This window comes from Lepisma saccharinum, chromosome 21 (genome assembly GCF_977018435.1).
Source record: "Lepisma saccharinum chromosome 21, izLepSacc3.1, whole genome shotgun sequence".
Lineage (NCBI taxonomy): Eukaryota > Metazoa > Arthropoda > Insecta > Zygentoma > Lepismatidae > Lepisma > Lepisma saccharinum.
In genome coordinates this window covers 2,301,238-2,320,673 of record NC_139249.1, presented here as the reverse complement: position 1 = coordinate 2,320,673, position 19,436 = coordinate 2,301,238, and the positions used below count along the sequence as shown (strand labels likewise).

At 40.8% G+C, this 19,436-nt stretch overlaps 1 protein-coding gene across 1 annotated transcript in view; it reads left to right on the top strand.

Moving 5' to 3' along the window:
• The window catches only part of LOC146004296 (uncharacterized), a 953,900-nt gene that overhangs the window by 539,594 nt on the left and 394,870 nt on the right, over nt 1-19,436 (top strand). The window contains exons 4-5 of the mRNA XM_083143016.1: nt 9,644-9,761; nt 18,485-18,582. Of these exons, the coding sequence (XP_082999142.1) occupies nt 9,644-9,761; nt 18,485-18,582 (216 nt within the window). The remainder of the gene's footprint in view (nt 1-9,643; nt 9,762-18,484; nt 18,583-19,436) is intronic.

Below are 19,436 nucleotides of genomic sequence, written 5' to 3'. Positions count from 1 at the left end.
TGCCTCCACCGAGTATCAAAGCCAGGACCCCTTGATTCCCAAAGATATCAGCCTCTGCTTTTGCTGTGTACAGTTTCCTCTTCATCCTAATGTAAACATGAGGCACTGAATGGAAGCGATGATATGTGGAAGCCCACATTTTGGCAATGAAGGGGCAGGATTATATGGCAAGCAGCTGATTTCATCTCCTGAGGGTTGAAAGCAGGGTGAGAGGGTTTTTCCCTTCATGGTAGAGCAGTGCATCCGTAAAAATTCGCAGGACAATTCCATTTTCGTCTCTTAAATATTCTTCTGTTTTCTTTCCTAATCCCATTGCCGCTTTCTGCGCTCCGTTTTAGTAACCTCGTTGCAATGCTTTTCTGGAGTTACCGACAGACGAAGCAACCACCGTTTTCCGAAACTCCATTTTCGAAATCGCCCGCTAAAAGACGCTCTCGCCTTTTCCTTAAGAGTCCCTTTTGTTGCGGCTAAAGGGTGTTCCGCCGCTTGCATCTGATAAAAGGGGGAAGGGGGAGAGTTTGGGTCGGAAGCTCAAAGTACAAGAGACAATGGCTTACTTGAAAGGTTTTCTCTATGTGTTTCTTACCTTGTTCCGAAGGGTGCATCTGCAGTGAAGGTCCTTGAAAGACACTCGGTGCTTTCTTGATAACTGATATACAATATTGCAGAATAAAGATTGATACAGCTCGACCAAGAAGAGGAAAACCCTCTTTTCATCCGTGAGCGAGCGTGGGTGATGCAATCAGATGATTGCCATGTCTTGCCCCTGCGTTGCCAAAAAAGTAGGTCAGCCGAAAGTTGCGCCAGAGATCAGTATACTAGCCTTCTCTGCAGCGTGTACTGCTTCGCTCTCTCCACTTGAGCCCCCCCTCCCCTTGTCTGCCGCTACGCGCACTTGCTCGCAGGGTTGTTAGAGGTATGTCACGTGCCATTTCCGACGACACAATGAAAAACACAAGGAAGAAATATTTCCCGAGAGCGATGATAGATGGCAGCACGCCATATGAAGAAAAGCAGAGTTCACTGTAGAAACTTGGAGCGGAGAAGAGCGATTATATATATTATAGTAAATGCAAAATACATAAAGGAAGAGTATAAAAATTATAGAAGGAGTGAATAAAATGTTGTATATAGCCAATTAAGATAAATAAGAATATGCTCGTATATGAAACAATTATGAAAGTTAATAAGTGAGCAAATGAAATCAGAAATTGTATATCTCTCTCCTTTTTGATCTTTTGACGAGGAGAATATCGTCAGCTTTTGTATTTGTCCGTCCCTCGGTGGCGCTGTGTCAAATTAGGCGCCCCGAAACACTTACGGTTGCGCTTCTTATTAGACGCACTGGGCCATAGGCAGCTCTTGCTGTTAGCGATCCTGGGCTATTCCTCTTTTGGTCGTTACATAGGAGGTGGCGCTACTGTCAGTTTAGACGCCCCTAATCTTTCTATAAGTATAGCTTGTGAAGCGGGGAAAGCGAGGGCATATATGTAATGAATAAGATTACGCTTTAAAAGGAAAGAAAATAAATTAGAAGAAAGAAAACAAGAAGAAGCCTTTTCCAAAATAGGAGGAAAAGAAGAAAAAGCCTTTCCCAAAATAGAAGGAAGAAAAGAAGAGGAAGCCTTTTCCCTAATCAAAGATAGAAAAGAAGAAGAAGCCTTTTACCAAAATAGAAGAAAGAAAAGAAGAAGAAGCCTTTTCACTAATCAACGCTAGAAAAGAAGAATAAGCCTTTTACCAAAATAAAAGGAAGAAAGGAAGAAGAAGCCTTTTCACTAATCAACGATAGAAAATAAGAAGAAGCCTTTTCCCAAATCAAAGATAGAAAAGAAGAAGAAGCTTTTTCCCGAAATAGAAGGAAGAAAAGAAGAAGAAGCCTTTTTCCCAAAATTGTGAGAAGAAAAGAAGATTTCCTTTCAATTATACATATATTTATAAGAAGAATGTAACCGACGTAAATTTGGAATCAGCATATATATATATATATATATATATATATATATATATTTCAATGTGTATATACAAGCTTCGCTATATATTTTCTCTGTATTGTCTACAGTTTTCAGAATATAGATCCACATTTAACTATATCCTCTTGGCTATAAAACGCTTTATTTTTGTAATTCTCGAATAAAGAACCTATCCCCTGAGATTAAGATATCTGTAGCCGTGGTATAAGTTTATTTTAAGAAGTGCACTAGAGGGACCTTGCAGGTACAGGAACCCATACATTCTAAAGGCTTCTATTGGGTTCCGTTGCAGGACCGGATTTTTTTTTAAATTCGGTTCAAGTGGCGTAGTGTGTCATTGAAAAAAAGGTTATCGGACCGAATTTAAATTGATCCGGATAAAAGTTCCTGGACCGAATTTAAATTAATCTGGAAAAAGGTTTCCTGGACCGTATTTAAATTCAGCCGGAAGAGAGGTTTATGGACCGTATTTAAATTGATCTGGTAAAAAGGTTCCTGGACGGAATTGAAATACTTTACAGATAAAAAGGTTCTTTACGGTCCATAACCCATTTACGCTTGCTGATTTTCTCTCCTGGACCGGAATTGAATTTATTTGAAATTCCTGGACCTCTAACAACCCTGCTGGACAGACTAAAGCTTGAAATGTACTAAAACAAGGCTGTTTACCCAAGCTTTCTATCATTTTTCTTGGCTCAGTTATCAAATTTAGCGCAACTGTCTGCAAGGACGAAAAGTTCCGGAAACCATGAAACAAAAATGGCCACCATTTTTAAAGAAAGTCACATATGACGAAGAAATAATGACTGTTTTGAACTTCCCTTGCATAGAGGTTACAACAAAGAATTATTTTTTACAAAAAAATCAGGCAACCAATTATTTCTTCTGGGTAATTTGATATAGTCCCCTTATCGATATATGAGTGAAATCAGAAGGTAGTCTTGGTCCGCTACGAAAGAAAAGGCGGGAATGAAGGCGAGGACCGGATGAAGAAAAAGCCTTAAGAGCGGGAAACAAATGAGACAAACAATCTAATTGAAATCGCGGGGAAATCATCTCCAGGAGCCCTGAAACAAAATTGAGAAACAAAGGTACAGGCGGGGGGTGGGGAAGGAATTATTTCTTCATGCAGAAAGAAAGCAACGAAAAAAACAATTGAAAAATTAAGTCCGGGAAGACGAGGAGATCCATCTTAAGAGTCAGAGGAAAATCGAGCTGTCCCTCTCACTCACAATCAAGGCTAATTACATTTACTCTTCGTCTCCTGTTTTTTTCTCACAAAGAGAGAGACGGTACAACCCATCTAGGAGATTTGTCTCCGTGCCAGGGGAGAGAGGGTGACAGCCTCAGGAGATAATGACTGGACAAAGAAAGAGCAAGTGGATAGGTGGGTGGGGGGTGGAAAGAGGACTCGAAAACGCTGCATTTATTCAGTAGGAAGACTTTTTCCTGTTGTCTTCCAGCTTGGTGACAGTTCTTGTCCAGGGGACTCCCCCCCCCCCGAATAGTTCCTCGTTCAGAATTCAGTCTTCTGCAGGTAGGAAATGTCTTCGCTTTGTTTCTCTCACAAATCCATCGAAGGGGGTAACATTTCTGTGCTTTACTTAATGATTCAAATAAGCATCAGAACAATAATAATAATAACTCGTGGCGCAACAGCCCTTGAGGGCCAAGACCTACCTAATGATTGCCGGCCTCACTCCAACCAGTTACGTGTGGTGAGCACGACGAACCCGCAGTCGTTGTTGTAGGTTTCCATGACCGGGTGACGCTACTCATTCGTAGCTCCCCAATCTCCTCACGATGGTGCGTGCCCACCGTACCATACACAGGCCGAAAACTCAGGAGAAGAGTTGTTACGCTTCCTCCAGGAGGCTCTAACAATGGTGCCTCCCATCGCCCGAGCTCAAAGCTGCAATGTGAATTAAAATTTCATAGAGACTCCAGTGGCTCATCGGTTACAGTAAAGCACTTGTTTCACATCCGCATAATTGAGTTATGGGACATTTCAAGTATTGGTACTAAATATTAAACATTTCTTGTGTCAGTTGGATAATCTTAACAAATGGTTATTGACTAACCTGAAGATTGCTACGAGATTGTTGTTGCTTAAAGATTATGACGTTCACGTATGCTGATTCTAAGATGAATTGTTTGGTTTCTATCGATTGAATGGCCACATCAGCACATAGCGTATCTATCTCCTCAAAATAGAGAATTGTATCAAGCCAGAGTTCGTAATCTCCGTCACCAGCCGTTGCGCTCTCAGGCATTCAAGGAATGTCATGTCAGTAATTAACAAACATTCCTGTATTATTGGAGTTAAGGTGCTGATCAACAGGTATTGTTGATCAACAGATAGAGAAGAACGGGTGGTGAGAGGTCTTTTTTCTTTGGGCTTGGAGCGAGAAGCAACAGGAGAAATTGAGCGATCGAGTACAGGCTTATTCTAAGAGTCTTCTGCAAGGAACTTCATCATCGGTGATAGACAGGTATTAATTATCCTATTTCAACCATGTTTGATCCAGACTTGAAGGCATAGTGATTGTTTTTTTACCATTTCCAAGAGTGTATAGATAACCTCTCGCCTATTACCATCAGGCTTACCATGTACAGCGAGTGCTCAAACAATGAGGAGGAAAGATACCTCAAGTTACATCACCCCCCAGGAAGGTTCCACGTTCCTAGCAGAACGTTACGATAGGCTATTTTTGCCTATCATACAATATGGAGGCAAGCCCCTTAAGAAAAACCAAACTGACCCTAATGATAAAATAGAATGTCTTTTCCAAAACTTTCTCACTCATTTTTACAAACTTTAAGTCAATACCAACAACTAAAACTACACTGTCAACTGAGGACTATAATCTCCATGATCATGCTAGAAGCTGAGGCTGCAAAGGTGGATTCACCATATATACAAGGACAAAACATTCTGCTGACTGTAGGCTCAGGCCCCAAATCTTCGTTGGCCTGCAGGACCGCAATTACCAGTGTACCTATGTTATGTGGAAGTAAGGCTGACTTTTGGTTACGTTCCATGGACATCCTTACATGATTTGAAATTTTGCAAGTTTGACAAGTCTAATTAAAGAAATATTGTTCGATATTAATATTGCTATAATATGCTTCAGTGTCGTTCTTTCAAAAATGTAAAGTTTAGTGAGAGCTGTGTTTAGTGTTAGAATTTGAGTATTTTTGTTTGAAGTCCAGTGTTATGCACATATAGGCGAATTGTAACTGGACCTACAGTTTAAAGTGAGATCCGAACCTGTATGTGGCTCCGCTGGGTAACGAACTCGGGACACCTTGATTACAAGATGACGACGGTGTTTAGTGTTGCCTGACAGGAAATGTATAAGGTAGTGGATGCTCTTGGCATTTCATGCATTGGGCAATTATCCTGTTAAAATCTTTGTGTTTCATTCGATTTCAGTGATTTTACTCACTGGCGTCGCGTACGGTTCGCATACGAGTGTTCACAATAATGTTTTTGTACTGGATGCAAATTTACTCCTCTCCCTTGTAACTTCATATTCAATTGAAAAAGTGAGAATAACAGTTCAATTTATTTTCAACAATTTCCCCCCAAAATCACGCCATATTTGAAGTAATGCAAGAAGGACCTAGGGGAAATTGTCCCTCTCCACCTTAAAATCCGCCAGGTTTAGTGAATTATCGCTAAAGTTTGCAACTATGTGGCACAGACCTTTTCGAGTCCCCCTAGACATGCCTTGTATATGCTGCACTCTGGTGCCGAATATAAGAAGTATTGTCGCTTGCATGAGTGTTCGCACAGCGAAGTGAACATCTTCGGGGTATAGTGGCCAACAGCCTCTTAGCTGTCAGCTCTATGCAACATGCACAGCAATTGTGTTCAACGCCCTCCATGGAATACCGCCGGAGTCAGTGTTACCAACTATCTACAAAAGTTATCAAACGTGAAATAAGTCTTGTTAGAGTAAATTTTGTGTATATACTCGTACATCAAACATAGTATTCTTTCCATATATGTGTGTGTGTGTGCATTTAATATGTACGTAATTTAAGATACATGAGTGTTCACGTGCTCATGCGCACATTATCGCTTTTCTGACTCTTTTGGCTAATCGCGACGATGAAGACGAGTGATGTGATGAAATTCATGAAGGGACACTCATCATGCCCAGGTCAAGATTCGAACCCGGAACCAGTGATGTGCCGTGCACTTTAAGTTTACGTCTACATGCGTTGTCTACACGTAATCTACGCATATATTACATTGGGTTGTAGTTTACATGGACTATGTAGACAATCTAAGCTACATTAAACTTAATTTTCAAGGCTTTAATGAAAGTTGAGTGACATTTTCAACTATAGTTGCTCCTAACAAACTGACAATAATCGCATTTACAACAGGATTTCTCTTTTCTCTTTTTATCATTAACTGTGAAAAAAAGCTAAAGATGTCAAAGACACCAACAGATGGCAGTCGTGGTGCAAAAGTAGTATTTTTCCCATAAAACAATATAATATTTCCTACATTGCATTTTTTCCTCGGTGAGAAATTGTTCGCAATTCTAAGAAAACGTATACAAGGTTCTCCTCTGCACATCACTGACTGATGCGCAGTATAATTTTTTTTACTGTACTTCTACAATAAGGTTAGGAGTTTCGTGACTATATTTCTTTTGGTAAGAGTTTGTTTCATCCCCAACAGTGACTTGCGGGATGCCTCAACAACACGTTTGGTAATTGAGGGACTACACTCCCTAAAACGCATGCCACTCGGTCTCGACGTGCCTCATGTCACCCCACGAGAAGTGTATGCAACGACCCCGACTGCTGAAATCCCGCTCGGCCCCAGGCATCGATCGTGTTCCTGCAGAAGCACTCAAACACCTGACAAGAAAAGGCTACGTGTTCTTAGCCAAACTTTTCACACACATGCTTCGCCTTGGTTACTTCCCACGAGACTGCAAACTAGCAAAGGTAATAGCTATTCCTAAACCGGGCAAAAATCCGCAAGAACTCAACAACTATAGACCAATCAGCCTCCTGACCCATGTGGGGAAGACGTTCGAACGAGTACTTCGAACCAGACTGGCACACTTTTGTGACCTTCATCACTTGATACCTGACCACCAATTTGGCTTCCGGTTACATCACGGTACAACGGAACAACTGTTATGTGTGGTAGATAGAGTGGCGGTCAAACTCGACCGCAGACAAAAAGTATTAGGACTCTTCATGGACGTGCAAAAGGCCTTTGACAGTGTGTGGCTCCACGGGCTTTTGTACAAACTCCACCGAATGCACATTCCGACCACATATTGTCAGATCTTGTCCAGCTTCCTCTTCGGGAGAAGTTTTGTAACCACTATTAACGGCCACCAGTCGTCTTCACGCCCCATTCTGGCCGGCGTTCCGCAAGGTGCAGTGCTTTCTCCTCTTCTGTTTGCACTCTATGCAGCTGACATTCCAACACCTGAAACAGGCATGCTAGCCACGTATGCCGATGATACGGCAGCATTTGTCTGGAACAAACGTCTCGAAAACTGCGAAGACAACCTGAAGAAGTACACCACCCGTTTTGAGAAATGGGCCACAAAATGGAAGATCAGGATAAACCCGGAGAAGAGTTTTGTTACGGTCTTCGGCCTGGGCCCCGTACCAGAACGAGCTCGAGTCACCCTCTTCGGACGCCGAGTGCCTCATCGTGACCAAGTGAAATATCTGGGTGTCCTCCTGGACAGACGACTGAAATTTGGATCTCACACAGATGCGGCCTGGAAGCGCGCACGCATGCGTCTTGGCTACCTATCTCCATTGCTACGTGCGCACACTCTTCCTTTTGCCACACGCCTCCATGTGTTCACTTCGATGGTTCGTCCTATTCTACTCTATGCCAGTCCGGTATGGACCCAGATGGCACAGACCCATCACAAAAAGATCCAGATTGTGCAGAACAGAGCGCTACGCATGATTGGGTCCTATCCCATGGACACCCGTATCACCCAGATGCAATGATCTGCAATATCCAATGATAGAGGAGACGCTCCAAATCGCCAAACAACGCATATGGGCCAAGGTTCGAGCCCACACCAATCCACTGATAAACTCCATCGGGACACTCCGTCCCCGACGGCGTAAGGTACCTCTACCACGACCATGACAAGGTGAATCACACTCAGATTCTAGGGAACCTAAGTAATCTCTTCATATGGTTTTTAACAAATGTATAATATGTGCACCTGTGCTTGTATTCAAATATCGTGCAAATTATCATGATAAATCCTTATATCTTGTATGTATTGTTTGTAGTTAGTTGGGTAAGAATTTACAATATAGAGAAAGTCTCCAATTTCGTTAATTTTCGGTATACTAACTAATTTTGGCCTCCTAATCACGAATCTGTTGTAAAAAACCGGGGGTCACGTCTGGAAATTGTTCATTTTGATGAAAAATTGTTCGTTAGCGCCAAAAACCATCCACGGGTAGCCCCACAAACCATTGACGTTAGCCCCAAAAGACATCCACGGGTAGCCCCACGAACCATTCACACGAGGTTAGGTTAGGCCTGTTAGGTTAGGTTCCATTAGCACTCATTTCACCCCTAAATTCATCGAAAAAATAGGGATCGTTCTAGAATTGAACATCATAAATCATTTTCTTGTAAAACAACGGCGTGGTTGGACACAATGACAGGAGATTACATTTTTGTTCGTAAAACTACGCATATACACCTATATATATAAAAAATTCAATCGGCTTTTTTTCAAATTTTCGGACGTGACCCCCGATTTTTTTCAACAGATTCGTGATTAGGAGATCAAAATTAGTTAGTGTACCGAAAATTAACAAAATTGGAGACTTTCTCTATATTGTTAATTCGCTCCGTTAGTTGTATATATTGCACGACCCTGTGGCCGAATGGTTAGCACATCGCGCTGCGACGCCAAGGGTCCCGGGTTCGAATCCCGGTCGGGCTTGGTTGTTTGTGAATGTCCATTCATCAATTTCATCATTTCATCACTCATCCCCATCTTCGCAAATTAGCCAAGAGGCACAAAACGCGAAGTAAAATAAAACAAATCAATCAATCAATCAAGTTGTATATGTTGGGCACATACCCACGACCTGTCTCCTGCGACAGTAGCAGGAAACACTAATGTAATTGTAATTATCAATGTTCCTGTACACATTTACTATGTAAACAACCAACATCCCAGTTCAATAAACAATATGCTGGACGTGAAAAGTCCTGACTTAGAAAAAAAAAATGTTCCCTGAATATATAGAAATTCATATTGTGAAGAAACTAATTGAATTTAGATGCTTTTTAACGGCTTATTTTGGCATATTTGGCCATTTCTACGTTATAAAGCATATTTTGATGGATTTTCTGTCATATTCAGCATATTTTCGCTTTTTCAAGAAATATACAGTCATTTTCCAAGTGGATTCGTTCTTACTCCCATCTTTACTCGAGTTTCTTTTTTTTTACTGCAGCAAAATCTTTCATTCTTAATTGTGCATTTCAACTCATCAGGGCCTATAAAGTGAACTAGAAATATTATGTATATGAAAATATTTCAGCGTAAGTTAGATATTTGTGTAAAATCTTGGCATTTTTTCAGTGACTAAGTTGGAAACACTTAATCACTTCTTTTTGTACCTTTCCTTTGCAGTCTTACGTCATCCATCACAGACCTGACATGGGAGGCGAGTCAGCTAGAGAAAGCCATAAAGAACAACGATACCATCAAAGTGAAGAGGTTCCTAGAGGTCCACCATGATAAGTTTCAGGTAACTGGATTCTGAATTTATTTCTGGGGCGTTTCCGGATAATGGGTTTTGGCAGACTGGGGGGCAGCGGGAAATGGGAAGCGAACCGCAGGAACGTCGTTACCAATTTCTTCAGGCCTCGTCGGGATATGTGCCTCAGAGGTCGAGGAAGGAAAAAAGTAGTCTGTGGTTCTTTCCTCTGGAAAGGAATCCGTCCCTGCGGAGCCCAAAGAACCCTAAAAAATCTTTCGCACTCGCCATACCAATGCTTCTCTGCCTTCACGGCTAATCGCGGAGATGGAGATGAATAGTGATGAGATGGATGGAGGGACAATGCTTTAGTGGTGGTTTGGGTGCAATACGATGAAACGTAGCATTACGCTTTTGGAAGTATAATTTTACTAGTTCTCTTAGGAACGCCTAACTTCCGACGGCGTAGGAAAACACATCAACGGAAAGACGACACGTTGAAGATTTGATTTGTGGTAGGAAAAAGTCCCAAAACTCCCATTCGATTAGCCGTAACTTGAAGTTGTTGCGATTTATTTTTCCATAAGGAATGCGTGGGAATCTACACGTAATCTAGACTACATTGGCTTGTAGTCTGCAGATTCTACTGTAGACAAATTAAGGAAGAAAGACATCCCGGTGCTCTTTGAAAGAGAAAGTATTTTTCTTCTTCAAACGTGTCAATAACAACCAACAAGACCATCCAACGTAATCAAAGTTATCGAATTTTCACTAATTAGCAAAAAAGGGATTATCAGAGGAAAAGCAAATGACGTCATTGGTGAAAACTGACATTATTTTTTACACGGACAAAATATAAGTCTTTTTTTTTGTTTTGCCTTGTGGTTCCACAGGAAAATAAGTGCATGTGTCTTTAAACCAAATTGTTTCACGAATGTGTGACGCCAGTAGCGTATACTTGGTTCAAAACTTGGGCTATCTAATCATATTATAGTATTCGAATGGACAAAAATTTGTAGGGGGAGGCCTTTGTAGATCATCATTGGAAAGTGATGTTCTTGGCCCAGAGGGGAATTTCTCTGTCATAAAAGCAATGTTTTTACCCTTTCCTCTAATATTAGTTTCCCTCCAAAATTCCCCATTGCTGGGAAGATGCCACGCTGGGAACAATGAGTTCGCAACACTACCGGCATCATAGAAGGAAGACTGCCAAGCTCAACTCACGCAATCCCCTGCGGATTTAAAAGAAAGCAGGCAATATTGCCAACTCCTAAGAAATTAGTGTAACAACTTGTAAGAAATAAGTGTGCCAACTCCTGAAAGGCCATCATCTTTATTGAAATGAACAATTTTATGCACATTTTTCGACCGATTTTTTCTTCTCTTCTGAACCTGGGCTTTGCAAGTAGCGTAGATAGCCTGGAATATACGCCTCTGTGTGACAGATATTTCAGTATGTGTTACCTGCAAACGAATTATATATTTGTAAGATAAATCCATGTAAAATATGATTGTTTGGTTGAAAGACAACGAAGAGTACTGACAGTCATGTACAGTTGAAAGCAATATTATACTGAGTGAGATATAGCCATTGTGTATAAGTATATGCTCGAGTTAAGAGTGCTTGTGAATACCTTTGCTTGTTCCAATCGGTGTGTTGTTGGAATCAATTTACAGTAAAACCTCGTCAATCCTGACTAACGGGGGAGGGGGATAAATTGACAGGTTTAACGAAAGTCCGGATTAACTGAAATGACCTAAAAGAACAGTAGAAAGTGCATTAAAACTCCGTTTATTGCAACAAAACACGTTTATTATGGTCTACTTAAAGGGCATAGGCCTAAATACACTATACAGTACAGTAGAAAGTCTGCAGGAAACATAATTTCATCAGTGGTTGACTGCCTGTTCTGTGGGAAGTTCTCTTGTTGACTTCTAGTCACATTTAAAACCTTGCATTTTGCTTTTTTTTCCTGTCCGGATTAAGCGAAGTCCGGCATATCGGGTCCGCATTAACAAGGTGCCAAAACTGGGGGGGGGGGGGCAAAGACAGTATATTTCCCTTTGTACATAAGATTTAGCATAGTGCAGGGGCAAAAGTGGCGAAAAGGGGGGGGCAACTGCCCCCTCCTTGCCCCCTAATCGCTGCCACTGAGCAGCTGTATATGTTCCAATTGTAGTGAGATTTATATGTGTGTGCACTGGGGTGGACAGTTGTCGCCAATTTCTTCAGGAATGCTCGCTTGCTTTTCTATAACTGAGAATAAGTAGTGCTGTGTTGCAACTCACCTCGAGTACCACAAGTGGAGAATTTGAAATTGTTTGATTATTTTTTATAGAAAAAGTAAAGTGGGTTAAATTCTTTCACCATAGCGATGCATGTACATGAGGAACATCCATTTCATTTCTAATACAAACAAGTAGGAAACGTAAACATTTTGTCTCATATATAAATGGATGTATGTGTGTGTGTGTGCGGGTGTGTATATTTGTTTGTTCCGGCATAACTCTCGAACGCCTCGAGCAATTTCAACCAAACTTGGTACACGTATCACTTGCAATCTGGAAAGAATAGTTTTGAGGTAAGACGCACCTGGCACCCCTAGGGGTGGGGTGGGAAGGGGTGACATGTAAAAATAATCGAGAACCACCGATATTAAAATCCGCACGAGCAGACATCCGTGACTATGCAATCCGCACGACGATAGTGTTTCTCGGGTTGTCTAACATTCAGGCTGTGTTGCGAATGGAATGCATAGTTTTCGTGACATTCCCAATGCGGTTCAACTCCAAGTTCATCACCTATCGGCATGGGGGGTGAGAGGGGGTGAAAAATAAAATGCCACAAATGACGTAGATTAGTGTCGAATCCATAGTTTTCGGAGTCGCTAAGCTAATTAGTGACATTCACGATCACATTTAAAATTAGTTACATTTTACACTATAGTTAGAATTCATTATATTTCTGTCTAATAGAAGATTGTGATAAGTACGCTTGTACTAGATAACTGTTTTAAATAAAATTTTCCTAACTTTCGTTAATAAGTAAAGACAATTAGAATATATATTATTTAAAGTAAATCGTGGGTGGATGTTCTTTGATCGATTGATTTGCTTTATTTTACTTCGCCTTTTGTGCCACTTTTGGCTAATTTGCGAAGATGGGGATGATATGATGAGATTAATGATAGGACTCACAAACATCCCGGGATTCGAACCTGGGACCCTTGCCGTCGTAGGGCGATGTGCTAACCACTCCACCACGGGATTTTCTTTGAAAAGGGTGTCAGACTGGAAATATAGAAGGGAAATCTTGTTCATCTTCAATTTTAAATGTTGTTTGTTTAATAAATAAATGTAAGTCAGTTTTATTGTGATACTCCATATGGCGCTTTCCGTCGCTGCCGAGTCGTTGTCATAAGTAAACCGGGTCGAAACTATTTTTTTTTTAATTTTGAAATTTGAGCACTTCGGGTTTGATGATAGGCTTTTTGATGGCATGGCCTACCGCTTCAAACACAGCCACTAAACAGAAACCCGATTATACAAGATATTATGAATTTCTCCCCATGTTGGCATCTGAAAGAGATTTTTAAAGTTCATTATTAAGCTGCATACGATGTTTGAGAAATATGATAAGAATTTTCCGATTCACATACATTCCTTGTGGAGCAAGAAAGAAAACGCAACAACTTGAAGTTACGGCTAAACAAATGGGTAATTTCGACTCTTTCCTACGGCAAATCAAATCTTCAACGTGTCCTCTTTCCGTTCATGTGTCTTTCTACGCCATCAAATCGAGCAAGTATTAGCGCACAGATCTCTCGTTCTCCAGCTCGCCGCGGGGAAAGGTCGACGGTGAAGGAGTAGATTAGAGTCCTCGCGTCTGGCTGGACAAAAACTGTTTCTTCTGCCCATAACCGCATTGATGAGGATCCGTAGTATTTTCCCATTGGGTGGGGAAAGTGCAAACGAGGCTCATATTTCTCCGTAATAGTGTTGTCCCCTGAAAAAAATATTACTTCAGTTTGAAGTATCATGTTTCTGCAACGCCCTTGAATAATTAACACTGCCCCCATTGCCCCCTTCCGAAATTTTTATTTATTTGTGTCATATGTGAAAGTATTGTTACCAAACTAATTTGTAAAAATATATCATCAGAATTATACTGAATATCTATAAAGCCTGTATCTCACTGACCAATAGTCGAATTTTGATAGCACTTGTGACATTTAAAAAATAAAATATACTTCTTCCTATTGTGCAAAATTACGACGCCACGGGTCCCGGGTTCGAATCCGGCCTGGGCATGCATGTTTATGAGTGTCCATTCATCAATTTCATCACATCATCACTCATCCCCGTCTTCGCAAATTAGCCAAAAGTGACACAAAAGGGAAGTAAAATAAATTAAATCAATCAACTATTGTGCATAAGGAGAATGTTCTTCAACGTACAGTCACTCCTCGCATAAAATTGGGATGCCTATAGAGCGTCTCAACCTTAAAAGTCAGTATGGGTTAAATGGAGCGCGGCGTTGCCAGATCAACAAGCGGAGGCGCATCGAGTCGCTCTTAATCGCTAATGATTGCGACAAAATTTACTTCCTTAATACCGTATAAGAAATCTTCAAGATCTATGTATTTGATGCATTTTGGAAAAAAAAAACATAGTTAGCTCAAGATTTGCATGTAAAAGTTTATATTTTGACGCAACTATTTATTATTTTACATTTGCATTAAATGTGTTACACGCAATTATTGTTACTTCTTTCGTTGAATGTTGTATCCTTTACATAAACAGAATTAAATAAATGCAAAAACAAACATTAAGATATATTCGGTAACGAACTGTCATCATTTACCCTCCTCAATATTAAATTCAGAGTGGGTGGAATGTTCTCGAAAAGCAAGGAATGGACTATGCAACGCACTCCACTTTGCACTATGCCATCGTATTTTCTCATTCTGGCATTATTCTGTTGCCCCATTCTTTTAGACTGCTTTTTTGCCGGCGTTTTGAGAGAACCTTCGGTTTCTTCAAATCGTATTTTGTATACAACACGTTCAGAACCCTCCGTAACATCAGCCGTTGTCTTAACCGCCTGGCTGATATTCATTGACTTTAAAAAGTGATTTAACACACGCACGTAACTATTATGCGTTCTTTACCTCGACGTTTACCAATACTGCGTCTTTTTCCAGCTTCTCTATCCATTATTAAACGAAATATGTAACTTACATGCAATCCAGAATTATGACACATAGCACACTGCACTTCCTACGAACCGGGACACCTGCCTGCAACTGAATTGTAACGTCGGTGGCGCGCAATGAATTTCATACGCGAGACAGCCCGCGTAAACAAACTACGATTTTACAATAAATAACGGTGCTGTGGAGTAACAATGCATTCTAAAAATAACTTCAAACAATGGTCAACACTTTTCTGGCTTGGTCTGCATGTGTATCGCGACAAACCGAAAAGTTTCTAGCTAACCAACTTTTTCGTGTTACGGTCTGATGATTTATACAAAAATCCAATGTGTATATATATAACTCTCTTCGTAAGCAAATTCATTCATTCAGGCGAAGAATATCATATCTACAAACACCATAGATCCTATAGAAAATAAACTGGCAAAGTTGTTCAAGCGGTTTGATATTTATGGCTTTTGAAGTATTTACTAGAAAAAAATTAAGCGTTTTGCAAAATTGCATAATTATGTAAATTTCAGATCACGTGAATTTATGATAGGTTATATAATGCTGTCAGTAAATAGAGCGTAAAAACTCTACAGAAAAATGATTTCACCGTTTGAAATTGATGACTTTCACATTTTGTAAATTTTGTAACATCTGGCAACGCAGCGGTGGTAGAGAAGGACAGAGCTATTGGCAAAACTCATGTATTAGAGAGAGAGGGAAGTAACTCCATTTACGTCCATACTGACTTTTAAGGTTGAGACACTCTATAGATCCTGAAATGCTAGGTTCAGTGCGTGGGCGTTATGTGTGTTGCATAACTCTACGGTGGTGGTAGAAGTTGCCATTGAAAATTTGCTATCAAAATTCACTTATCGCCTAGAGTTAGGCAACACGCACAACGCCTTGCATGGAAGGGAGTATTTGAGGATCTAGGCGTCTCATTGTTATTGCCGGTGACCGTACATCGAATAACTATGAATTTAATGAACACAAATAAAACTTGCTAGGCAGAAAATAAATAAGACTTGACATGTAACACTGTCTCTAGATTTAGAAGAGAACAATGGATGTCGAAACGTTAGAGGTGGATGAACATAAATGACTTGCTTTGCAACAAGGATCAGGAAGAGAGGGAAATAACAACTTTTCCTTCACATCACTTCTCTACTTCTCTTTATAAATCAGAAGAGAGAGAGATGAGACGGCAGAAGGGGCAGGGGGCGAAACCTCCCCCACCCCAACGTCAGCATTTCTCCCTCCTCTTCTACAGTTTTGGAAGCACCAGTGAGAATTCTATCCTTTGTCGAAATTGGAAATGAAATTACTTTCTGCAAGGCGAACGCTGAAAGCTAATAATATTTTGCCTCGTTTAAAAAATAAAGCTCTGGAAATCAGGGAACCATTTTGGATATTGGAGGCGAAATGAAGACACTGTGGAGGGAGGGGGTTAATCGTCGTTTTCGCTGTGAACTGGGACTTCTTTTCGTGAAATATGACCGCCACGAAGTTTGCTGATGCTACGGAAAGACGCGGGAAAATTAATCAGCGGCGCTGATGAAAGGGGCGAACGGTTTTTATGGTTTCTTGTTTGGTCTTGTGGAGCCTCATCTTGGATTGGTGAACAAATGTTATGGGATGTTTTCCTCTCCTCGGAGGCCATCTTGGTGTAATCGATCTTGCATCGATGTATTGAAGTCCAGATTACAGGGGTTGTTTGAGATTGGTGGTCTCTCGTACGCACAATGCCAGGCGTTTTTCTTAGTTTCCCGCTTTCACGTCTGTCCATTTTTCTTGTTCGTTTCTTTACCTCTCGTCTACTTTGTTCTTTCTCTCTCTATCTCGTTTACTCGTTGTTTTTCTTTTGTCTCTTCCTCTCTCTTTACGTTCTTAATTTTTCTCTTTATTTATTTCATTTCTCTCTCTCTCCTTCTCTTGCATATTCTATTTCCCTCTCTTCTCTCTTCACTCTTTCTTTCTTTATTATCTCTCTCTCTCGCTCTCTTTCTTCTCTCTCTTTCCTTCTCTCGTTTATTCTCTTTCTCTTTCTTTACTCTTGCTTTTTGTCTTCCTCTCTCTTTCTCTCTTTACGCTCTTTCTTTTCTATATATATTTATTTCCTTTCTCTCTCTCTCTATCCTTCTCTTGCTTATTCTATTTCCCTCTCTCTCTCTCTCTTTATTCTTTCCTTTTGTCTTTCTATCTTTCTTTCTTATTTCTATCCCTTTCTCTTTCCTCTCTCCTTCTCTCTCCTTCTCTTGTTTATTCTCTATCCCTCCCTTTACTCTTTCTCTTTTTATCTTTCTATCTTTTTCTTTATTATCTTTCTCTCTTTCTTCTTTCTTCTTTCTTCTCTCTCTCTCTCTTTCTCTCTCTCTCTCTCTCTCTCCTTCTCCCTTTCTTCTCTATCTCTCTTTCTTCTATCTCTCTCTCACTCGTTCATTCTATTGTCTCTCTCTCTTTTCTTTTCTCTCTCTATCTATTGTTTATTACTTTTCTCTCTATCTCTGTTTTCATCAGATTGTCTTGTTCTGTTTCTCTCTCACTCTCATTACACCCTTTTTCTTCTTCAGTTTCTGTTATTTCGTTTATCCTTTTTCCCTCTCTCGTGTTCCTCTTACTTCTTTGTCATACTTCTTGTGTATCCCCTAATTTTTTCTTTCTCCTTCTCTTCTTCTCTGCCTCAGAAAATGTGAAAAATGAGCCTTGTCAGGGAGTGGTTTATTCACTTTGTAGATCAGGCATAAAACGCTTTTGCTCGTGAAGGCCAGCAAGCGGTGCGAGCTTCCCGCCACTGCACCTCAAGGCCAGTAAGCAGCGGAGCAGGAGTGGGGGAGCCACTTTCTTTGAGAGTTATGAGAATACAGTGAGCGGGGGATGGAAGCCCTCTTTTTGTGCAACCACCTTCTGTTTCCCCTGCCACGATTACAATGTCACACTGCACTGTTAATGGCGAACAGGATGAAAAGGATTTCTCACTGCACGAAGCCTCATGCCTTGCTCCCACTTGCAACGCTACAGCACCGCTGCTCCGTCTGCAGTCCACACGAGCGTATGAAGCGCTCCTTCACAAACACGGCGGGCTCACCAGGTTTCATTTAGAAACCGAGAGACATACCCAGGAGTCCCGGGTTCGAATCCCGGTCTAGTGATCTTTGCGAGTGCCCCTTCATTAATTTCACCTTCGTCGTCGCGATTAGCCAAAAGTGGCAGAAAGGCGACGCTAAATTGACAAATCAAATCAAATCCTCAGACGTAAATATAACCAAACTTCATGGGAAGAGCATTGCATTATGTGGGAAGTTTCTAAAACAGGAATCATCTATTTAAATTATAATCTTTATACAGTGGCTATCTGTTTTTGTGTGCAATTTTGTCATCGAAATACTTTATCGTTTGCAGCAGTTAGAGTTTTTTAGAATCTGTTTCTGTGCAAATTAGTTTTGTTTAGGTAATTTTTGCAAGTAAATTGAACTTGCAACTTTGACTTGGTTAATCAAAATGTAGGTTTAATACCTTAACATTTTGTTCACTACTAAATGTTAAATGACTATGTTTGATTTCTTGCAGGTTAATCTTCACGGCAGCTTACTGGACAAGTCCTCTTGTGAATCGCAAAGCCAGGATGTGGAAATTCTCCTCAGGAAGTCCAAGACACTCATAGATAGGTAAGTAGTCAACTGGTATGGGTACTAGAGTTGAAGAGGTGTATCTTTGTGGGTGACCTTGGCTGCTGCGCGCAGAGAGAGAGATTAGTTGCCACCTACTCTGCACTTGATTGGGTGACTGCTCTTACAGAGTAAGAGGAGTGGCTAAGGCAGTATCTAGCTCCTCCCCTTGCTACTGCACAGCAACAGGGTTTATCCGCAAAGATACAGCTCATCAACTATAGGTAATAACAACCGTCAGTGCATGAATTGAGTGATTTTGTGGGATGCTATATTCTGATAAGTTCAGCTAGAAGGGGGTGGTACAGGCAAGTACAAGGAAATTCTCTAGAATTGGTGTATTAGTATTTTTGTTACTTAGCGTCGCCTCTTTGCTTCTTCTGACCAATCGCGACGGTGAGGATGAGCGAATATTAGATGATATTGATGAGGCAACACTCACAAAGAACACCCAGGCTATGTCGGGATTTGAGCAACAACGAGTGTTGTAATGATTTTAATCTTTTACAACAAATATACCCTATTGGACCAATTACATTCACATTTGTTGACACTTCATAAATGAATTACGGGGAAAAGTTAATCTACGCCTTGTCAACCTCCGTGGCGGAGTGGTTAGCACAGCGCACTACAACGCTAGGTGTTTCAGTTTGTATCCCGGCTTGGGCATGGGTGTTCTTTGCGAGCGTCGGCTCATCAATTTCTTCACAATATCCCGAATCCTCATCGTAGTGATCCAAAAGTGACAGAAAAGCGACGATAAATAACAAAATCAAATCAAATCCATTCATCTTAGTCTTCTTGGGCAATGATTACCTCTCCAGAAGAGGAAACATGACAAACGTTCACCCCCT